Raw genomic sequence first — 22,305 nt, 5'->3', positions numbered from 1 at the left:
CATTTTCCCATGCAAACTCTGCCCTCTCCCTGACTTTCCAATCCCTGTAGACAATGCTACCGACCTCCCTGTCTCACAAACCCATAGTTTTCATTCAATCATATTTATTGAGCACTTACCTTAGCATTATCTTCTACTCACCTCTCTCATTCAGCCCACACATTCACTCTGTCACCAATCTGTCCTTTCCTCTCCACCCAAAACTGTTACCATCCTGATCCAAGCACTTATCATTTCTGACCTTTGCCACTACATCAGTCTCCTTACTGACGTGCCTGCCTCCTGTTTCTTCCCTCTCGAGTCCACATTTCAGTCTGCTGTCTGGATCATTTTTCATATCCCGCAGCTCTTCAAAAAATCTTCAGTGGATGTCCATCCACCTCCGCATCAAATGAAAACTCCTCAACATTGGCTTTCAGGCACTCAATCAGCTCTTTTCCTTCTAATAACAATAATGATGGCATTTGTTAAGTTCTTACACGTGCCAAGCACAGTTCTAAGTGCGGGGGGGTGATACAAGATAATCAGGTTGTCCCTCATGGGCCTCACAGTCTTCATCCCGATTTAACAGATGAGGTAACTGAGGCACAGAGAAGTTAAGTGACTTGCCCAAAGTCACACAGCTGACAAGTGGCAAAGCCGGAATTGGAACCCATGACCTCTGACTCCCAAGTCCGTGCTCTTTCCACTGAGCCACGCTGCTTCTGCTTCTACCTATTCTTTCTGGTCTCCTACTACAACCCAGCCGACATACTTTGTTCCTCTAATGCCAACCTAATAATTGTACTTTGAGCTCATCTCTCTTTCTTTCAAACACCTTGTCCACATCCTCCCTCTGCCCTGGAATTCACTCCCCTGTCAAATCCAACAGCCAAAAGACAGACCTACCTTCAAAGCCCTATTAAAATTGCATTTCTTTCAAGAAGTCCTCCCTGATTAGTGTCTCATTTCCCCACCCTGTTCACCCTCCCTTTTGTGTCACTTATGCTCTTAGTCTGTACCCCTTAAATATTTTATTTTATATTTTATTATTCACCCCAGCCCCAGTCCCATAAACACTTATCTAAGTATTTTCACACTCTGCTGTTTCCCCTATCTCTTATTTATTTTAATGTCTGCCTCCCCCTCTAGACTGTAAGCTCCTTAAGGGCAGGGATTGCATCTGAAAACTATTTTTTTGTACTGTCCCAAGTGTTTAGTAGCTAGGGTGCTATTGGAGTAGCAGCCTGACCTAGTGTGTTGAACACAGACTTGGGAGTTGGAAGGACCTGAGTTCTAATTCCTACTCTGCCACTTGTATGCTCTGTGACCTTGGTCAAGTCACTTCACTTCTCAATGTTTTAGTCACCTCATCTGTAAAATGGGCATTAAGACTGTGAGCCCCATGTGGAACAGGGACTGTGGCCAACCTGATTAGCTTGTATCTACCCCAGCACTTAGAACAGTGCCCAGCACATAGTATGTGCTTATCAAACACAAAAAATGAAACACAACAACAAAAAACCAACCAGCCGAACACAGAACAGTAAGCAGTCAATACGTTCCAATGATTTATTTCATTATTTATTCTGATATTTTATCCTGCGATGTTTCTCTACGACCTTTACCTGCTGTTCCTACTATTAGAAAATAATCCTGTATGCCTGCCTCCCCAAGCAGAGTGTGAGTTCTTTTTGGGCACGTTTTGCATTTTTTTCTCTTGTACATTCCCAAGCACTTAGTACAGTGCTTTGCACTCAATAGGTGCTCAATATCTACTACTTCTATTCCTCCTGCTATTGCCAGGTAATCCCTCATTGACCTGTTCTAATGCCAAACAACCTGTAACTTCAGGGCCTCCTTCCTGGACTCTTTCCCAAATCCTGCCTGCTGCTTTTAAACACAATTCCTCCCGTTCTGTGTGCAATGGAGATGGAGAGAATAGCTGGTGAGTTCCTCTGAGGAATAGCTCTTCAAAGATCCAAATGCCACTTCTAAATCAATCTCTTCTCCAGGCTTCTAGAAAAGTCCAGTTCCCAAAATTCACCCAAACCAGATACTTTTCTCTTTCTTGTAGCCAACACTAAACAAATAAAAGGAAAAACTCAGCTGAGATCTGAGCTGACTGAATTGGCACCTAGCTCCTTTTTTACCTTCACAGAGTCTGTAGGGATAAATGTCCCCAGTGTATAATTAACTCTCTCTCTCTTAGGTTTAGATGAGCTCTGCTCTCCTCCCCATAGCCCACATAATAATAACTATGGTTTTTGTTAAGTGCTTACTATATGCCAAGCACTATACAAAGCACTGGGGTAGATACAGGATAATGAAGTCCCATATGGAGCTTGTAGTCTAAGTAGGAGGGAAGACAGGTATTCAATCCCCATTTTTCAGATGAGGGAACTGAAACACAGAGATGTTAAGTGACTTGCCCAAGGTCAACTAGCAGACATGTGGTGGAGGGGGAGTTAGAATCCAAGTGATGATGATGTTGATCATGATGATGACGATAAAGGGGACATTTACTATCTTTTTATATTTACTGAGCACTTAAGTATGTGCAGAGTGCTCTACTAAGTTCTTATAACGGACACATTCCCTGTCCACAACACACTTGCAATCTTTGTGATGCACTTACTAGGCTGTAAGCTCCATATAAGCAGGGAACGTGCCTGCTAATTCTTTTGTTTTGTACTCTCCAAGAGCTTAGTACAGTGTTCTGCACATAGTCAGTGCTCAATAAATGCAATTGATTGATTAATAAGATGCCCAGCACTGTACTAAGAACTGGGTTAGATACAAGATAATCAGGTCAAGGTTGGACATTGACCCTGTCCCTCTTCAGGCTCTCAGTTTAAGTAGGAAGGAAGGCAGGTATATAATCCCCATTTTACAGATGAGGAAACAGATGAACCCTGGTCCCATCATCAAGATTTCAGGACCAGAGACCCGCACAACAGTGGAAAAAGAGAAGCACAATGAGACACTGGACCATCAGCATCTAAGTGTATATATCCCCTTAGACTTTCTCCAAGGGTGAGACCTATCAAGAAATCAATATACTACCAGTGGTCTTTCAACTAGGCTACAAAGAGTAATAATAATATAATAATAATATTGGTTAAGACTTGCTATGTGTCAAGCACTTCAGAGTTGGGGTAGATACAAGATATTCAGGTGGAATACAGTCCCTCTCCTACACGGGGCTCTCAAGCTCAGACTAAAGAAGAACAGGGATTGAATCCCCATTTAGCAGATGAGGAAACTGAGGTGCAGAGAATTTAAGTGATTTACCCAAGGTCACCCAGCAGGCAGAACTGGAATTAGCATGCATGGCCTCTGACTCCAAGGCTTGGGCTCTTTCCAATAGGCCAAACTGCTTCTAATATGACCAACACAAGAGGAAGAGGAAGAGGTAGACGTGTTTATTGATGATCCATTGATTCGGGGTGATGTGATAAGGGAACCATCATTGTAGGCTTGTCCAGACAATGATTAAAGTTTGCCAAGAGGGTCTTCAATCAATAGATTTATTGAGATATCACTATGTGCAGAACACGGTACTAAGCACTTGGGAAAATACAATACCACAGAATTGGGAGACACGTTACCTATACACAGTGAGACTGAATCACAGTAATGTAAATTACGTTGAAGTAAATTGTTTCATCCGCAGTTGGTGGGCACCGGGGTGGGCATTCAGTCACTTAAATCATAGTAATTTAATTTTGAGAGACAGCATCATCTCTTCTTCAGCTTAATATGGTAATTGTTAAGCTCTTACTCTGTGCCAGGCACTGTGCTAAGTGCTGGAACAGCTACAAGATAACTGGGTTGGACTCAGTCCCTGCCCCACATGGGGCTCACAATCTAAATTGGAATGAGGAGGATTAAATCTCCATTTTACAGATGAGGTAACTGAGGCACAGAGAAGATAAGTGACTTGCACAAGGTACACAGCAGACAAGTGTTGGAGCCAGAATTTGAATCCAGAACCTCTGACTCCCAGGCCTCCACTCTTCTGCTAGGCTATACTGCTTCCTAATCACAGTGCCTGGTCTCTGCCTAACTTTAGCTTTGACCCCCAACATAATACTAATGATAGTAGTTATTAAGAACTTACTATCTTCCAAACACTGTTCTAAGCACTGGAGTAGATAGAAAAAGATCAGATCAAACTCAGTTGCTATCTCACATGGGGCTCAGAATCTAAGAGGGAGGGTGAACAGGTATTTAATGCACATTTACGTCATCATCAAATGCCTTTAAGTCGTTTCTGATCCAAAGTAACTCTATGCACATATTTTCTCCAGAATATCCTATCTTTGGCCAAATCTGTAGACGTCTTGGTATATATATATATATTATATATATATATATATGTATATATATACATACAGTTTTCTTGGTAAAAAAAAGTACAGAAGTGGTTTACCATTCCCTGCTTCCATGTAGTAAAAACTTAAGTCTCTGCCATTGTCTTTGATCAACATTTCAATTACTTGATCATTTGCCTTTGACTCTTTCCCATGCCGATGCTGCACAACACATCTGAATCAACTTTGTCTGATACTTCGGCTTAGACCTTTCCATTATGGGTAACCCTGATGAGAAAATCCTCTCAGGATAGCACCTGGAGAGTTTCCACTTCTCTACCAGTCTTGACTACGGGAGAAAGAGTCAGGCAGAAGCATACCCATTCCATTCCTAACTTGAGCAGTGGCTAGCGAGTGGAAGGCAATCGGCTACAAGTCACAACTCACCTGTGCTGGGCAGCAGTGGCATGGGAGAGAGTGGAGGGTGGAGACTCAAGTTTTCAGCGTGGAAGAAGGCAATGGCAAACCACTTCCATATTTTTACCAAGAAAACTCTATGGATACCCTAACAGAATGATTGCAGATGGAGGTGGGGCATTCTGGGAGAGAGGTGCCCATGAATCCATGTCCATGCTTGTGAATGAGATGGAGAAAAGTCTCTAGACTGTAAGCTTCTTGTGGTCAGGGAACAAATCAACCAAATCTATTATACTGTACACTTCAAAGTGCTTAGTACAGTGCTTTGCACACAGTAAGTGTTCAATAAGTACAACTGACTGATTCATTCATTCATTCATTCATTCAATCGTATTTATTGAGCGCTTACTGTATGCAGAGCACTGTACTAAGCGATTGGGAAGTACAAGTTGGCAATGTATAGAGATGGCCCCTATCCAACAACGGGTTCACAGTCTAGAAGGGGGAAACAGACAACAATACAAAACACGTAGACATGTGTCAAAATCGTCAGAACAAATAGAATTATAGTTATAATGCACATCAACAAAATAATTAAAATAGTAAATATGTACAAGTAAAATAAATAGAGTAATAAATCTGTACAAATATATACAAGTGTTGTGGGGAGGGGAAGGAGGTAGGACAGGGGGGTGATGTGGAGGAGAGGAAAAAGGGGGCTCAGTATCGGAAGGCCTCCTGGAGGAGGTGAGCTCTCAGCAGGGCTTTGAAGGGAGGAAGAGAGCTAGCTTGGCAGATATGTGGAGGGAGGGCATTCCAGGCCAGGGGAAGGATGTGGGCCAGGGGTCAACGGTGGGACAGGCGAGAACGAGACACAGTGAGGAGGTTAGCGACAGAGGAACGGAGGGTGTGGGCTGGGATGTAGAAGGAGAGAAGGGAGGTGAGGTAGGAGGGGGAGAGGTGATGGAGAGACTTGAAGTCAAGAGTGAGGAGTTTTTGCTTGGTTCATAGGTTGACAGGTAGCCACTGGAGACTTTTGAGGAGGGGAGTAACATGTCCAGAGCGTTTCTGTATAAAGATAATTCGGGTAGCAGAGTGAAGTATAGACTGAAGCGGGGAGAGACAGGAGGATGGGAGATCAGAGAGGAGGCTGATGCAGTAATCCAGTCGGGGTAGGATGAGAGATTGAACCAGCAAGAAAGCGGTTTGGATGGAGAGGAAAAGGCGGATCTTGGCGATGTTGTGGAGGTGAGACTGGCAGGATTTGGTGACGGATTGGATTTGTGGGGTGAACAAGAGAGCGGAGTCGAGGATGACACCAAGGTTGCGGGCTTGTGAAACGGGAAGGATGGTAGTGCCGTCTACAGTGACGGGAAAGTCACAGAGAGGACAGGGTTTGGGAGAGAAGATAAAGAGTTCAGTCTTGGACACATTGAGTTTTAGATGGCGGGCAGACATCCAGATGGAGATGTCCTGAAGGCAGGAGGAGATACGAGCCTGGAGGGAGGGAGAGAGAGCAGGGGCAGAACTGTAGATTTGGGTGTCATCAGTTTAGAGATGATAGTTGAAGCCATGGGAGCGATTGAGTTAGCTAAAGGAGTGAGTTTAGATAGAGAACAGATGGGGACCAAGGACTGACCCTTGAGGAACCCCTACAGTAAGGGGATGGGAAGGGGAGGAGGAGCCCGCAAGGGAGATTGAGACTGAATGGCCGGAGAGATAAGAGGAGAACCAGGAGAGGACGGAGTCTGTGAAGCCAGGTTTGGCTAGCGTTTTGAGGAGAAGTGGGTGATCCACAGTGTCGAAGGCAGCTGAACGGTCGAGCAGGATTAGGATAGAGTAGGAGGCATTGGATTTGGCAAGATGGAGGTCACTGATGATCTTTTAGAGGACAGTTTCGGTGGAGTTTCGGGGACGGAAGCCAGATTGGAGGGGGTCAAGGAGAGAGTTGGCATTGAGGAATTCGAAGCAGCTAGTGTAGACGACTCATTCCAGGAGTTTGGAAAGGAAGGGTAGGAGTGAGATAGGGTGATAACTAGAAGGGGAGGTAGGGTCAAGAGAGGGCTATTTTAGGATGGGGGAGACGTGGGCAGGTTTAAAGGCAGAGGGGAAGGAATCAGTGTAGAGAGCGGTTGAAGATGGAAGTTAGAGTAGGGGGAGAGAAGGAATATTGCTTAAGGGTAAATATTACCTTCTTGTGAGCCCATTTCCAGTCCAGTCAAGCAGTATTCATTGTTAGGGTATTTGTTAAGCACTTACTATGTGTCAAACACTGTTCTAAGCACTGGAGTAGATACAAGATAAACAATCATTTAGTCATTTGTATTTATTGAGCACTTCCTGAGTGCAGAACACTATAATAAGTGCTGCGGAGATTACAATATAACAATATAACAGACACATCCCCTGTCCACAACGAGATTACAGCTTAGAGAGGCACTTACAATCTAGAGCTCTCCCATTAAGTCCCAGGGAGCAGTGCTGTCTCGTGGAAAGATCCCCTGCTCTATCGCTTGTGTTGATCTTAGGCATGTCATAACATCTCTGTCCCTCAGTTTGCTCATCTACAAAATAGGGATGCAATGCCTGTTCTCCCTCCTACTTAGGTTGTGAGTCTGATGATTGTGAATCCACCCCAGTGCTTAGTGTGATATTTGGCACATAGATTAAAATATTATGTTGATGATGATGATAATGATTATCATTATCAAGAGCGAAGAAGGGATTCAGAGTATCATTGAAGACATGCACTTTGATCCTCAACCCATTTCCACAGCACATATGTCCATATCCTTATAATCTACTGTTTCCCCTTTCAGTAAATGATTTTAATTCCTGTCTCCCCCGTAGACTGAAAATAATAATAATAATAATAATGATATTTGTTAGGCGCTATGTGCCAGGCACTGTATTAAGTGCTGGGGTGGACACGAGCAAATTTGGTTGGAGACAGTCCCTATCCCATATGGGGTTCACAGTCTCAATCCCCATTTTACAGATGAGGTAACTGAGGCACAGAGAAGTGAAGTAACTTGCCCAAGGTCAACAGCAGGTGAGTGGCAGAGCAGGGATTAAAACCCATGGCCTTCTGACTCCCAGGCCCATGTTCTATCTACTACTCCATGCTGCTTCCTATGTTGGTCTTTGTTAAGTGCTTAGTATGTGCCAGGCACTGAACTAAGCACTGGGGCAGATACAAGCATATTGGGTTGGACATAGTCGCTGTCCCACATGGGGCTCACAGTCCTAATCCCCATTTTACAAATGAGGTAACTGAGGCACAGAGAAGTTAAGCAACTTGCCCAAGCCCACAGAGCAGACGAGTTGCAGAGCCAGAATTAGAACTCATGATATTCTGATTTCCAGCTCTGTGCTCTAGCCAATTTGCCATGCTGCTTATATGATTGAATGAATAATTGAATAAAGAACTGGAGGCGGGGAGAAGTGATCTGCCTGAAATGATGTGATTTCAGCCAGCCGTGGTGGAAGGAAATTGTGAAAGAAGACCTCTTGAGGATTTTAAGAATTCTGAAATGCTGTGATTCTTGGAGCTTCTCTCTCTGGAGGCTCCACTTGCCATGTGGCCACTCCCCTTCTACCAGAATTAGCTGTTCTGATGCCATAGGGTCAGATGTATAAGAAGCATCCTGCTCCCTGAGCCCATGGCACAATGGATGTGGATGATCGTGTGCAGGTAAGGTTGGAGAGGGCTTGGGGGTCATCAGTTCTTCCTGACTTTGTTTCCCACTCCCAAATAATATTGGCCAGATTAACAGAGTTGGACAGAGTTGGGACTAGCAGTTGCTGTGGAAAGAACCAGGGAAAGAGAAAATTAAATGGTGAAGGCTAGCCAGAGGAGATGGGATTTCAGAAAAAACTTTTGAAATGGGAAGAGGTGCATTCCGGTGGATTTGAAGAGGTTGGGACTATCTCTAATCTGATTGTATTGTATCTACCCATCTATCTATGCACTTGGCAGACATCAAAGCTAACAAATGTCCTAGTTATACGTATTATTGAGAGAGCACCAGGGATGAGGAATGATGTAGACAAGAGAGAGGAGGCGGGGGAGTCGACCTCAAGACATTATGGTAAATAATCCTAGCTATTCTCATTTCAATCTTGGATGAATTGGAAACTTTTTCTAAAACGTTTAATGCTTAGGGGCATTTCTGTCAGTATCGGGCTGTTTTCATTTAAGAAGGATGCCATAATTCCTTCGAGAATGCCAAGAAGATCAGCCAAAATCAGTATACAGATGGAAGATGGAGAGGATCTATGAAGAAAGTTTAAGAATTTGGGATTATTTAGAGACAAGACTGCCGACTGATGTCATATCTGTCTTTTCCCCCCATGCAAAGTGTATTGCTTCACACATATTTGGTGCTTAGTAAATACTATTCCTCCTCCTCTTATTACACTGAAAAAGAACCATCACGAAGACAGCCTGGGCTATCCAAAAAAAAAAAAAAACAAAACCCAAAATAGAAAGTCTCCTCTGTTGTATCTAGAAGAATTTGGGAGTGATATCAGAAAGAACTTTCTGATTGTGGCTCAGGTTAGGAGGGGGTTTTATATAGTCTCTGACCCAGGGTACATTTAAAAACAGGATTAGGTTCTGCCTGGTTTAGAAGACTGAATCACCTGAGTCCCTTGAGCCCTTACCACCTCTCAGAATTAAGGGATCGATCAATTAATAAATCGATGGTGCTTACTGAACACTTAGGTTGTGTAGAGCACTTGGGAGTATGCAATACAGCAGAGTTAGAAGATATATTCCATGCCCATAACAAGTTTACAGTCTAGAGGGGGAGACAGACATTAATATAAAAAAATAACTTATGACATATAATTTAAAGATATTTACATAAGTGTTGTGGGGTTGAGGATGGGTGAATATCAGATGCTCAAAGGTCACAGATCCAAGTGCATAAGAGATGTGAAAGAGAGAGCATGCTGAGGAAAAGAGGGATTAATCGGTGAAGGTCTCTTGAAGGAGATGTGATCTAATTGTGATATCAAGTGCTTACTATGTGCCAAGCACTGTGTTGACTTCTGGGATAGACAGACTTGTCAGCTCAGACACATTTTCTATTTCACATAGCCCACAGTCTAAATGGGAGGGAGTACTTAGACATTGAGTTCTGTAAGGAACAGGAACTTTCCAATTTGATTGTCCCAGTGCTTAGTACAGGACCTGGCACATTCTAAACCCTGAATAGATTACATTAAAAAACAACAATAAAAAATCAGGCATTTAATCTCCGTTTTACAAAGGACGAAACTGAGGCACAGAGAACTGAAGTGATTTGACCAAGGTCACACAGCAGGCAAGTGGCAGAACCAGGAGTAGAACCCAGGTTTTCTAACGCCCATTCCTTTGTGCTTTCCACTAGGCAACACCGCTTCTATGAATAAGAACCACGAGGGAAAGAGGTTTTATTGAGGTGGCATAGTGAATTGGCAGTGAGATATAAAGTTCCATCCCCAAATGCCTGGCTCCCTGACTAGTGTTTATGAGAGAACAATGAAACAAGAAGTGGACCTGTGTTTTAATTCTGGCTCCACAAGGTGTCTGTAGGTGAACCTGGGCAAGCAATTTAACCTCTCTGTGCCTGGGGTCTAATTCCGGTTCCAACGCTTGTCTTCTGTGTGACCTTAGGCTAGTCACTTAATTTCTCTGTGCCTGTTACCTCATCTGTAAAATAGGGATTGAGACAGTGAGTCCCATGTGAGACAGAAACTGTGTTCAACCACATTAGCTTGCATCTACCCAGTGCTTAGTACAGTGTCTGACACATAATAAGCACTTAACAAATACCATTAAAAGAAGTGAAGCAAACCATTGAGCAGGCTCAGTGATTTCTTGGCAATTAAGTTGGTCTATTTCTCTCTGTTCAAAGAGATAAAAACTGTGCAGTCATGTCCCTGGTGGGAAGTAACTGGGTAAGTAACCTGGCCTAGTGAAAAGGGCAGAGCACTGGGAGTCAGGATTCCTGGGTTTTTATTCCAACACTGCCTCCAACACTTTGCCCGCTGTGTATGCTTGGGCAACTTATTTAGCTCCTCTATGCCTCAGTTTCATCATCTATAAAACTAAGCATAAGAAGCGTGTTCTCAATGGATCAATCAATGGTATTGATTGATTGTGTACAGAGAACTGTACTAAGCACTTTGAAGAGTATAGTATAACAGGGTTGGTAGGTATGTTCCCTGCCCAAAACGAGTTTACAGTCTAGCGGCAAACAATATAAGTAAATTATGGAAATGCACCTAAGTGCTGTGGGACTAATGGAGGGTTGAATAAAGGGTGCAAATCCAAGTTCAAGGCTGATGCAGAAGAGGGGGGGAGACGAGGAGATGAGGGCTTAGTCAGGGAAGGCCTCTTGGAGGAGCTCTAATCTTAATAAGGCTTTGAAGGTGGTGAAACATCGTCTGTCAGATATGAAATGGGAGGGTGTGCCAGGTAGAAGGCAGGATGCGGGTGAGAAGTTGGAAGTGAGATAGACGAGATCGAGGTACAGTGAGTAGGTTGGCATTAGAAGAGTGAAATGTGTGGGCTGGGTTGTAGTAGGAAAGTAGTGAGGTAAGGGAGGAGGCGCCAGGATGATTGAGAGATTTAAATTCAATGGTGAGGAGTTTCTCTTTGATGAAGAGTTGGATGGGCAATCAATGGATGTTCTTGAGGAGTGAGGAAACATTAACTGAACGTTTTTGTTTTTGCTGTCCCCCTTCTAGACTGTGAGCCCACTGTTGGGTAGGGACTGTCTCTATATGTTGCCCACTTGCACTTCCCAAGCGCTTAATACAGTGCTCTGCACACAGTAAGTGCTCAATAAATACAATTGATTGATTGATTGATTTTGTAGAAATGTTATCTGAGCAGCAGAGCAAAGTATGGACTGGAGTGGGGAGAGACAGGAGGCAGGGAAGTCAGCAGGAAAACCCTCTAAATTGCAAAGTCCTTATAGGCAAGGAATGTGTCTACCATCTAGGCACTTAGTACAATGCTCTGCACACAGTACGCTCTCAGTGAATACCACTGATTGACTGCCTGATTGATTATGAAGTACTTAGACTGTGATCCTCATGTGTAACTTGATTATCTTATATCCACCCGGGTGCTTTGTACTGTGCTTGGCATGTAGAGAAGCAGCCTGGCCTAGTGGATAGAACATGGGCCTGGGAGTCAGAAGGACCTGGGTTCTAATCCCAGTTTTGCCACTTTTTAAATGGTATTTGTTAAGCATTTATTCTGTGCCAGGCACTGTACTAAGCAGTAGGGTAGATACAAACTAACTAGGTTGGACACAGTCCACGTCACATATGGGGCTCCCAATCAATCCCCATTTTCTAGATGAGGTAACTGAGACACAGAAGAGTTTAGTGACTTGCCCAAGATCACACAGCAGACACGTGATGTAGCCTGGATTAGAACCCAGGTTTTTCTGACTCCCAGGCCTGTGCTTTAACCATTAGATCACACCTGTTCTCTCTCCAACTTTGTCTCTGAGCCCCATCTGGGACAGGGAATGTATCTGAAGTGGTTAACCTTAGTACAGCACTTGGAGCATAATAAGTTATGCAAATGCCATCATACTTCGTCTTATTATGCCATTTTCTTGTGTACTTTAGCAAGAGGTTACTACAGTGCACTGTGCACAGAAAGCATTAAATCAGTACCACTGATTAATTGGTTGATTCCTATTAGATTTTGAGCCCAGGTTGAAATACAGACTACTCTCCCACTACTAAAATCATCTAATAATTATTACTTTAAAAATTATAATGGTGATATTAGTGGGGTCTCTTCTCCATTAAGCATTCCGTGACTGACTTCTCATCTTCTCATCCTATTCTCCCTCCCTTCTGCATTTCACCCCACCCCAAAGCTCTTATGTACATATCTGTGTTCCATGTACTATATTATTTTATGGTACTTGTTAATCTATCAATCAATGGTATTTTTTGAGTGCTAACTATTTGCAGAGCACTGTACTAAGCACGTGCTTAGTCTCAACCAAACTAATCAGGTTGGATACAGTCCATGTCCCATGTGGGGCACACAGTCTTAATTCCCATTTTACAGATGCGGTAATTGAGGCCCAGAGAAGACAAGTGACTTGCCCAAAGTCACATAGACAAGAGGCAGAGCTGGGATTAGAACCCAGGTCCTTCTGACTCCCAGGCCTGTGTTCTATCCATTAGGCCACACTGCTTCTCATCCTTATCCTCTGTAATTTATTTTACTGCCTGTCTCTTCTACTCGATTGTAAGCTCCATGAAGGCAGGGATTATGTCTACTAACTCTATTACAATTTCCTGAGCACTTATTGGAGTCTTCTGCCCATAATAAGCACTCACTGAATACCATTGATTGACTGACCGATTTAGGGATTATGCCCATTCTGAGGCTCGTAAAGCGACCATGCTTTGCACATAGTAAGTGCTTAATAAATGCTATTATTATTATTATTATTACCATAGCATTTAGCCAAGTGCCTGACCCATAAAGAACTCTTTAATAAATACGATGTTAATAATCATAACCAACTGTGATAATGATCATCCTGACCATATCACTGCCATGAGGGTCAATGACATCACTCTCATTCTTACTGTTATTGCCCACTGGCGTATCCTGAGAAGCCTTTGTGACTCAGTGGCCAGACCACAAGCCTGGGAATCAGGGGACCTGTGTTTTAACCCAGGCTCTGCCACTTGTCTACTCTTTGAACCTGGGCAAGTCACTTAACTTCTCTATGATGATGATGCTTGAGGTATCTGTTAGGTATTTAGCATGTGCCAGGTACTGTACTAAATGTTGGAGTAGAAACAAGCAAATTGGGTTGGAGGCTGTCCATGTCCCATGTGGGCTTACGATTTTAATCCCCATTTTTCATATGAGGGAACTGAGGCACAGAGATGTTAAGTGACTTCCCCAAGGTCACACAGCAGACAAATGACAGAGACAGGATTAGAGCTCAGGTCCTACTGACTCCCAGGCCTGCGCTCTATTCACTAGGCCGTACAGCTTCTCAGTCTCCTCGCATGTAAAAATGGAGATTGAGTATCTATTCTCCCTCCCTTGAAATTGTGAATCAATTACTGTTTGCAGAGGACTGTACTAAGTGCTTGGAAACCCCACGTGGGACAGGAAGTAGGTCCAATCTGAGTATATCACATCTATCCCAGTGCTTGGCCTAGTCGGTAGAGCCCAGACCTGGGAATCAAAAAGACCTGTTTACTAATTCATTCATTCAATCGTATTTATTGAGCGCTTACTGTGTGCAGAGCACTGTACTAAGCACTTGGGAAGTACAAGTTGGCAACATATAGAGACGGTCCCTACCCAACAGCGGGCTTCTAATCCCAGCTCTGCCACATGTCTGCTGTGTGACCTTGAGTAAATCCCTTCACTTCCTCTGTACCTCAGTTCCCTCATCTGTAAATTGGGATGAAGGCTGTGAGACCCATGTGGAACATAGACTGTGTCCCACCTGATTAGCTTGTATCTACCCGGTACTTAGAACAGTTTCTGGCACATAGTAAGCATTTAACAAAAATAAATAAAATTTATTTTAATAAAAATAAATGAATTTTGTATTAACAAAAATTAATAAAAAAGTGTAAGTGCCTAGCAAATACCACGAATGTTGTAATTTTGGATTTTCTATGCTCTCAAGATTCAGCTTCCCAATCAATAAGAAGCAAATGGACCCAATTTCATCTTCCCCTATTACTAAACTTCCCTTTCCACTGATTTATTTGTTGTTGGTTTGTTTCTTTCCAGATCTAACTTCCTGCTGGGACAGAGCCATGGAGAAGGAGAACAACACTGTAGGGACAGACTTCGTTCTTCTTGGGCTGTTTAACCACACCCGAGCTCACCAAGTCCTCTTCGCCTTGGTTATAATGACCTCCATCACCTCGTTGATGGGCAATGCAGCCATAATTCTCCTGATCCACAGAGATCCCCACCTCCACACCCCCATGTACTTCCTGCTCAGTCAGCTTTCGCTCATGGACTTGATACTGGTCTTTACCACCAACCCCAAAATGGCTGGAGACTTCTGGTATGGCAGGAATTCCATCTCTCTCGTCGGATGTGCCATCCAAATCTTCATCTTCGTCACTCTGGTAGGGGGCGAGTGTTTCCTCTTAGCCGCCATGGCCTATGATCGGTTCGTGGCCATTTGCTACCCTTTACGCTATCCCGTTCTCATGAGCCCCAAGCTTTGCCTCCTCCTCGTGGTGGTCTCCTGGTTGCTCGGAGCTACAGATGGGTTGGTGCAGGCGGGGGTCACCATGAGCTACCGCTTCTGCCGTTCCCGAGAAGTCAACCATTTTTTCTGTGAAGCCCCTGCCCTGGTGCGCTTGGCCTGCGATGACACTACAGTCTTTGAGTCCGTCATGTATGTCTGCTGCGTCCTGATGCTGCTGATCCCATTCTGTGTCATCATGGGCTCTTACGGCTTCATTCTGGGGACGATACTCCGTATGAGGTCGGTAGAAGCCAAGAAGAAGACCTTCACCACCTGCTCCTCTCATCTCAGTGTTGTCGGCCTCTTCTACGGGACCACCATTTATATCTACATGAGGCCCAGTTCTTATGACTCAACTGACTATGACAAGGTGGTTTCAGCCTTCTACACTATTCTCACCCCCGTGCTGAACCCCCTCATCTACAGCCTGAAGAACAGGGAGGTACTGGGGGCCTTAAAGAGGGGCCTCATTGATTGCAGGTTCAGGAATTAACACTGAGTGTCGAAAGGGAAGCAGTGTGGCCTAGGGGATAGGGCCTGGGCCTGGGAGTCAGAGAGATGTGGGTTCTAATCCCTACTCCCCAACACTCTGCTGTGTGACCTGGATCAAGTCACTTAACTTCTCTGTATCTCAGTTCCCTCAACTGCAAAATGGAGATCAAGACTGTGAGCCCCATAAGGGACAGGGACTGTGTCTAACCTGATTACCTCTTATCTACCCCAACTTTTAATACAGGGATTGGCACATAGTATTTATTTATTTATTCTCTATTTATTTATTTATTTATTTTATTTGTACATATCTATTCTATTTATTTTATTTTGTTAGTATGTTTGGTTTTGTTCTCTGTCTCCCCCTTTTAGACTGTGAGCCCACTGTTGGGTAGGGACTGTCTCTATATGTTGCCAATTTGCACTTCCCAAGCGCTTAGTACAGTGCTCTGCACATAGTAAGCGCTCAATAAATACGATTGATGATGATGATGATGATAGTAAGAGCTTAACAAATGCCACTATTATTATTATTGTTATTATTATTACTGGGGTCCTATGGAGCTTCCTACTTTTGCTCCTTGGGAATCAGCATGGCCTAATAGAAAGATCATGGGCTTGGGAGTCAGAAGACCTGGATTTTAATTCTGGCTCTGCTACTTATCTGCTGGGTGGCCTTGGGCAAGTCACTTCACTTCTCTGTGCCTCAGTTACATCATCTGTAAAATGGGGATTCAACATCTGTTTTCCTTCCTACTCAGACTGTGAATCTTGTGTGGGACAGCGATCTGATTATCTTGTATCTTCTCCAATGCTTAGAGCAGTGCTTGATATGTAATAAGCACTTTACAAATATTATTATTATTGCTATTATTATCATTGACCTTAATTGATATTTCAGTGGTAAACAGTTTCCTTTTTATAGCATGTGATGGAGTCTGGTTTTTTTAAATAGTATTTGTTGAACATTTACAATGTGCCAGGCCCTCTACTAAGTGCTGGGGTTAATAATACTGATGATGATGATGATGATGATGATAGTATTTCTTAAGCACTTACTATGTGCTAGGTACTGTATTAAGTGCTGGAGTGGATACAACCAAATCAGGTAGGATACAGTACTTGACTAATATTTATTCATTCATTCACTCAGTTGAATTTACTCCATGCTTACTGCATGCAATGAACTGTACTTAGCACTTGGGAGAGTAAAATACAACAAATAGACAGATTCCCTGCCCACAACGAAATTATATGGGTCTCACACTCTTAGCCACTATTTTACAGATGAAGTAACCGAGGTACAGAGAAGTGAAGTGACTCGCCCATGGTCTCACAGCAGACAAGTGGGATAGTGTTTAAGCAGAGTGGAAATGCACACGGGAATCTCCCTCTCCCTTTCGTTCCCCCTCTCTTCCTTTCTCTCTCTCTCTCTCTCTCACTCTCTCTCTCTCTCTCTCTCTGTCTTTCTTTCTCTCTCTTTCTCTCTCTCATTCTCTCTATGGATAACTCTGTTATATTGTACTCCCCCAAGTGTTTGGTTCAGTGTTCTGCACACAGTAAGAGCTCAATAAATATCACTGATGATGATGATGACTAATGTTAGAGAAATCACTGTGGCATAACAGGACTTTGGCAAATTCAGTAGGCACTATGTACAGTGTAGAGATTTCTATTTTTTATGGTATTTGTTAAGCACTTACTATATGTCAAACACTTCTAAGCGTTGGTGCAGGAACAAGTTAAGTCATACAAAGTCCTTTTCTCACACGGGGATCCCACGGGAATTAGTTCAGGAGGGAGAACAGGCATTTAATCCCCATTTTGCAGGTGAGATTACTGAGGCAAACAGAAGTTAAATGACTTGCCCAAGGTCACACAGCAAGCAGTCGGCAGATCCAGGATTATTAGGACCTAGGTCCTTCGACTCCAGGCCCATGCTTTTTCCACAAGTCTGCTTCTCCTAGGCCATGCTACTTCTCTTGATGATTGATTAATAATGAAGAGAAATGGAATAGTAACCATATCCTAGAATTTCCTATTAATAACAAGAAAATATCTTGTTAGAGATGTTACAATGAAAGGAAATCACTAAATCCAATTTCATTCATTTATTCATCAATTTATCTAATCATTTGATCATCTGAATCAGTGCAGGTCCTGGGCAGCTTATAAAATCAGCCAGTTTTCTTTTGGGCTTTGGCTACGGTGTTCTGGGATAAGTGAAGAGAGTAGACAGGAAGCCCACTGATATGAACTTTATTTAAAAATTTTTGATTCCTCCCTCAGGTAGAAGTTCATGAAGGCTACATGGAGAACTGGAATCAAACCTGGACCACTGATTTAGTTTTATTAGGACTTTTTTCTTCGAAACAAAGTGGTCTGCTCCTCTTCTCCCTCATCTTCTTCATCTTCCAAATAAGCCTCGTTCACCTTGACCCCGCCTTCACAATTGCATGTACTTTTGACTCAGCAAGATCTCCCACATATTCCTGACATACATCTCCACAGTCATGCCAATGAAAGCTGCAATTTCCTCTGTGACAGGAAGTTCAAGTCCTTCTTTGGCTGTGGGGTCCAGAGCTTCTTCTTCTTGACCACTTCAGGGGCTGAAGGGCTTCTCCTGGCCTCCATGATGTACGACCCGTATGTGGCTATTAGTAGCCCCCTGACCTACCCAGTTCTCATGAGACGGAGGAGGCATGGACTGATGGCTGTAGGATTTTGGCTTTCAGGGTCCATTAATTCAATCAACCACCCCGTGTGTGCACTCCAGACACCTCACTGCAGCTCCATGCCTTCTGCGACATCCTTGCCATGTTGCTCCCAGCCTGCACGTATATCTGGGTCTCCTGTCTCTCCCCTCTTCAATCCATACTTCACGCCACTGCCCAGAATGTCTTTGTCCAGAAATGCTCTGGGCATGTTACTCCCCTCCTCAAAAATCTCCAGTGGCTACCAATCAACCAACGCATCAGGCAGAAACTCCTCACCCTCGGCTTCAAGGCTCTCCATCACCTCGCCCCCTCCTACCTCACCTCCCTTCTCTTCTTCTACAGCCCAGCCCACACCCTCCGCTCCTCTGCCGCTGATCTCTTCACCGTGCCTTGTTCTCGCCTGTCCCGCCGTCGACCCCCTGCCCACGTCATTCCCCTGGGCTGGAATGTCCTCCCTCCGCACATCCGCCAAGCTAGCTCTCTTCCTCCCTTCAAGGCCCTACTGAGAGCTCACCTCCTCCAGGAGGTCTTCCCAGATTGAGCCCCCTCCTTCCTCTCCCCCTCCTCCTCCTCCCCATCCCCCCACCTTACCTCCTTCCCCTCCCCACATCACCTATATATATGTATATATGTTTGTATATATTTATCACTCTATTTATTTATTTATTTATTTATTTATTTTATTTGTACATATTTATTCTATTTATTTTATTTTGTTAATATGTTTTGTTTTGTCCTCTGTCTCCACCTTCTAGACTGTGAGCCCACTGTTGGGTAGGGACCGTCTCTATATGTTGCCAACTTGTACTTCCCAAGCGCTTAGTACAGTGCTCTGCACAGAATAAGCTCTCAATAAACACGATTGACTGAATGACCCAGCAACTGCCGTGTCCTCCTCACCATGTACCTCACACCCTCGCCCGAGAGGAAGATGAAGGCCTTTGCCACTAGCTCCTCCCACCTGCCCGTGGTAATATTCTACTACACCCCATTAATCTACACCTACTGAGCTCCAGGGCCATCTGCTTCCCCTGGGGAGGATAAGAAGTTGGTTGTGTTCTAAAACCACCCTCACCCCCATGCTAAACACTATCATCTACAGCCTGGGTCAGTCAGTCAGTCAATCATTTTGATTGAGTGCTTACTGTGTTCAGATCACTGAAGCTCTTGGGAGAATAGAATACAACAATAAACTGACATATTATCTGCCCATAATGAGCTTACAGTTTAGAGGAACAAGGAGGTGGCAGAAGCCATAAAGAGAGCCCTTAACACAATTTAGCAAGAAAAGAGGATCAGTCAATCAATCCATTTATTAGAGGATAAGTGTAAGTACATAAGTGCCACTTCAGGGGTCACCTCTCCTCCAAGACGTCTTACCGGACTAAGTCCCCATTATTTCCCTTCTGAGTCAACTCTGCACTTGGCTATGTACCCCTTAAGCCCTTTGAGACTCACCCCAGTCCCCAGCACTGATGTAATATCCTTGTTATTATTATCAAGTGCCATAGAGTCGTTTCCAATTCATGATGACTCTATGGATACATTTTCTCCAGAATGTCCTGTCTTCTGCCATAACCCTATACTTTACTCTTTCCCCTATTTAGTAATTTATTTTAATGTCTGTCTCCCCCAACCTTCATCTACCAACTCTGTTGCATTGTATTTTCCCAACTGCTTAGTAAAATTCTCTGCACATAGGGATTTCTCAGTAAATACCATTGCTTGTTGGGTTATGAGCACTCAAGTGAGAAGCAGTATGGCCAAGTGGAAAGACAAGGACCTTGGAGTCAGAGGACCTGGATTCTAATCCCAGCTCTACCGACTGCTTGCTAGGTGACTTGGGGCAAATTACCTAACTTCTCCATGCCTCCCGTTCCTCATCTGTAAAGTGGGGATTCATTACCTGCCCTCCCTCATACTTAGACTGTGAGCTTCATAAGGGACACAGACTCTGTCTGATCTGACTAGCTTTTTCCTACCCCTGCACTTTGTTTGACATATAGTAAGTGCTTAACAAATGCTGAAATGACAAATACCATTATTATTGTAAACTCCTCCACCATACTGTAAGTTCCTTGAGGCAGGAATTGTGTTTACCAACTCTACTGAACTCACCCTATCACTTAGGACAGGACTCTGCAAGTGCTCAGCAAGTGCTCAGCAGAGATGTGCTGGATATAAAATAATCAGATTGGAAGTTGACCCTGTCCTACACATCCCACATTAGTGCTGTGGGACTGACAGAAAGGTGAATAAAAGGAGCAAATCCAAGTGCAAGGGTGACACAGAAGGGGGTGGGAGAAGAGGAAAGGATGGTTTAGGTAGGGAAGACCTCTTGGGAGAGATGTGCTTTTAATAAGCATTTGAAGATGGGGAGAAGGGCGGTCGTGGTCTGTCGTATATGCAGGGGAGGGCATTCCAGGCAAGAGGCAGGTCGTGGGTGAGAGGTAGGCAGTGAGCTAGATGAGATAGTGGGGCAGTGAGTAGGGTTGGTGTTAGAGAAGCGAGGTGTGTAGGCTGGGTTATAGTACGAAATCAGGGAAGTAAGGTAGGAGGGGGCAAGTTGATGGAGTGCTTTAAAGTCAATGGTAAGTAGATTTTATTTGATGAAGAGGTGGATGAACAAAAACAGTAGAGTGCATGGAATTTTTGAAGCTAAATGATTTGGGAAAATGATTGGCACAAGATAGTATGAGAAGCAATATTTGTTTAGGTGCTTTCTGTGAGGAAAAGCAGATTACTAAGTGCAGGGAAAAAATAACATGGGTGTAAATTGGACTCAATCACTAGTCCTCAACAAGATTACAGTATATGAGGAGAGAGAAGATGCATAAGGGAGGATGGAATAAACAAACACAAAAGCAATACGCAATAATAATAATGATGATAATCATGGTATTTGCTAAGCCCTTACTATGTGTCAAGCATTGCATTACGCATCGGGGTAGACACAAGATAATAGAGTCAATAAGGGCATTTATCAAGTGCATACTTTATGCTTAGTACTGGGAAAGAAACAAGCTTGGACACAATCTCTGTCCTCACGGGATCCACTATCTAGTTTATCTCCATTTTAAAGGTAAAAGGGAAACAGAGAACCCAAAATGCTTAAATCCCCATAGCTGGTTTAGTGTGGAGTTTGGGTTTAAACCCAGGTCTCATCTGTAAAATGAGGATTGAGACTGTGAGCCCCATATGGGACAGGGACTTTGTTCCCTCTCACTATGTTTAATGGTATTTCTTGAACACTTACTATGTACTGGGCACTGCACTAAGTGCTGGGGTAGACACAAGCTAATAGGGTTGGACACAATCCATGTCCCACATGGCCTCACAGTCAAAATCTCCTTTTCACAGATGAGGTAACTGAGAGTAAAGTGACTTGTCCAAGGTCAAACAGAAGACAAGTGGCAGAACCCAGGACCTCTGACTCCCAGGCCAGTGCTCTTTCCACAAGGTCATGCTGCATCTCAATAACTGTACTCATAATGTGAGCTAGTTTAACAAAGATTAAACGTTTAGTGTCATTCATTATTAGAGAACATAGCACAGAATGGAATTTCATATTCTTTCTCCATGTGTTCTGGAACAAATGCTAATTTGTAACATGGAAATCGAAGAGAAAATATACTCACTTAAATATCCATACCAGCCCCACAACAATTATGTACATATCCTCATACTCTACTACATTCTCTATTTGTACTTGATTCTAATTTCCATCTCCCGCTGAATGCTGTAAACTCCCTGTGAGCAGATATTGCATCTACCAACTGTGTTATATTGTACTTTTCTAACCACTTAGTACAGTGTTCTGCACATAATAAGCATTCAATAAATACCAGTGAATGATTGCTCTAACAATTTAATTTGGCACATTCCTTTGGTGAGAGAGACAAAGGTGAGTCATGAAATGGGAAAAGCAGCTAGAGAAGCAGCGTGGCTCAGTGCCAAGAACCTGGGCTTCGGAGTCAGAGGTTGTGGGTTCTAATCCTGGCTCCGCCACTTATCAGCTGTGTGATTTTGGGCAAGTCACTTGACTTCTCTGTGCCTCAGTTCCCTCATCTGTAAAGTGGGGGTGAAGACTGTGAGCTCCAGGTGGGGCAACCTAATCAC

At 43.6% G+C, this 22,305-nt stretch overlaps 1 protein-coding gene across 1 annotated transcript; it reads left to right on the top strand.

The window, feature by feature from the left end:
* The first annotated feature begins 14,531 nt into the window (after window positions 1-14,531).
* Window positions 14,532-15,470, top strand: LOC119947621 (olfactory receptor 2T33-like). Its single transcript, XM_038769201.1, has one exon. The coding sequence runs from the start codon at window positions 14,532-14,534 to the stop codon at window positions 15,468-15,470; it is 939 nt and encodes a 312-aa protein (XP_038625129.1).
* The last annotated feature ends 6,835 nt before the right edge of the window (window positions 15,471-22,305 follow it).

This window comes from Tachyglossus aculeatus, chromosome X5, assembly GCF_015852505.1.
Source record: "Tachyglossus aculeatus isolate mTacAcu1 chromosome X5, mTacAcu1.pri, whole genome shotgun sequence".
NCBI lineage: Eukaryota > Metazoa > Chordata > Mammalia > Monotremata > Tachyglossidae > Tachyglossus > Tachyglossus aculeatus.
This window is presented reverse-complemented; position numbering and strand designations above follow the sequence as displayed.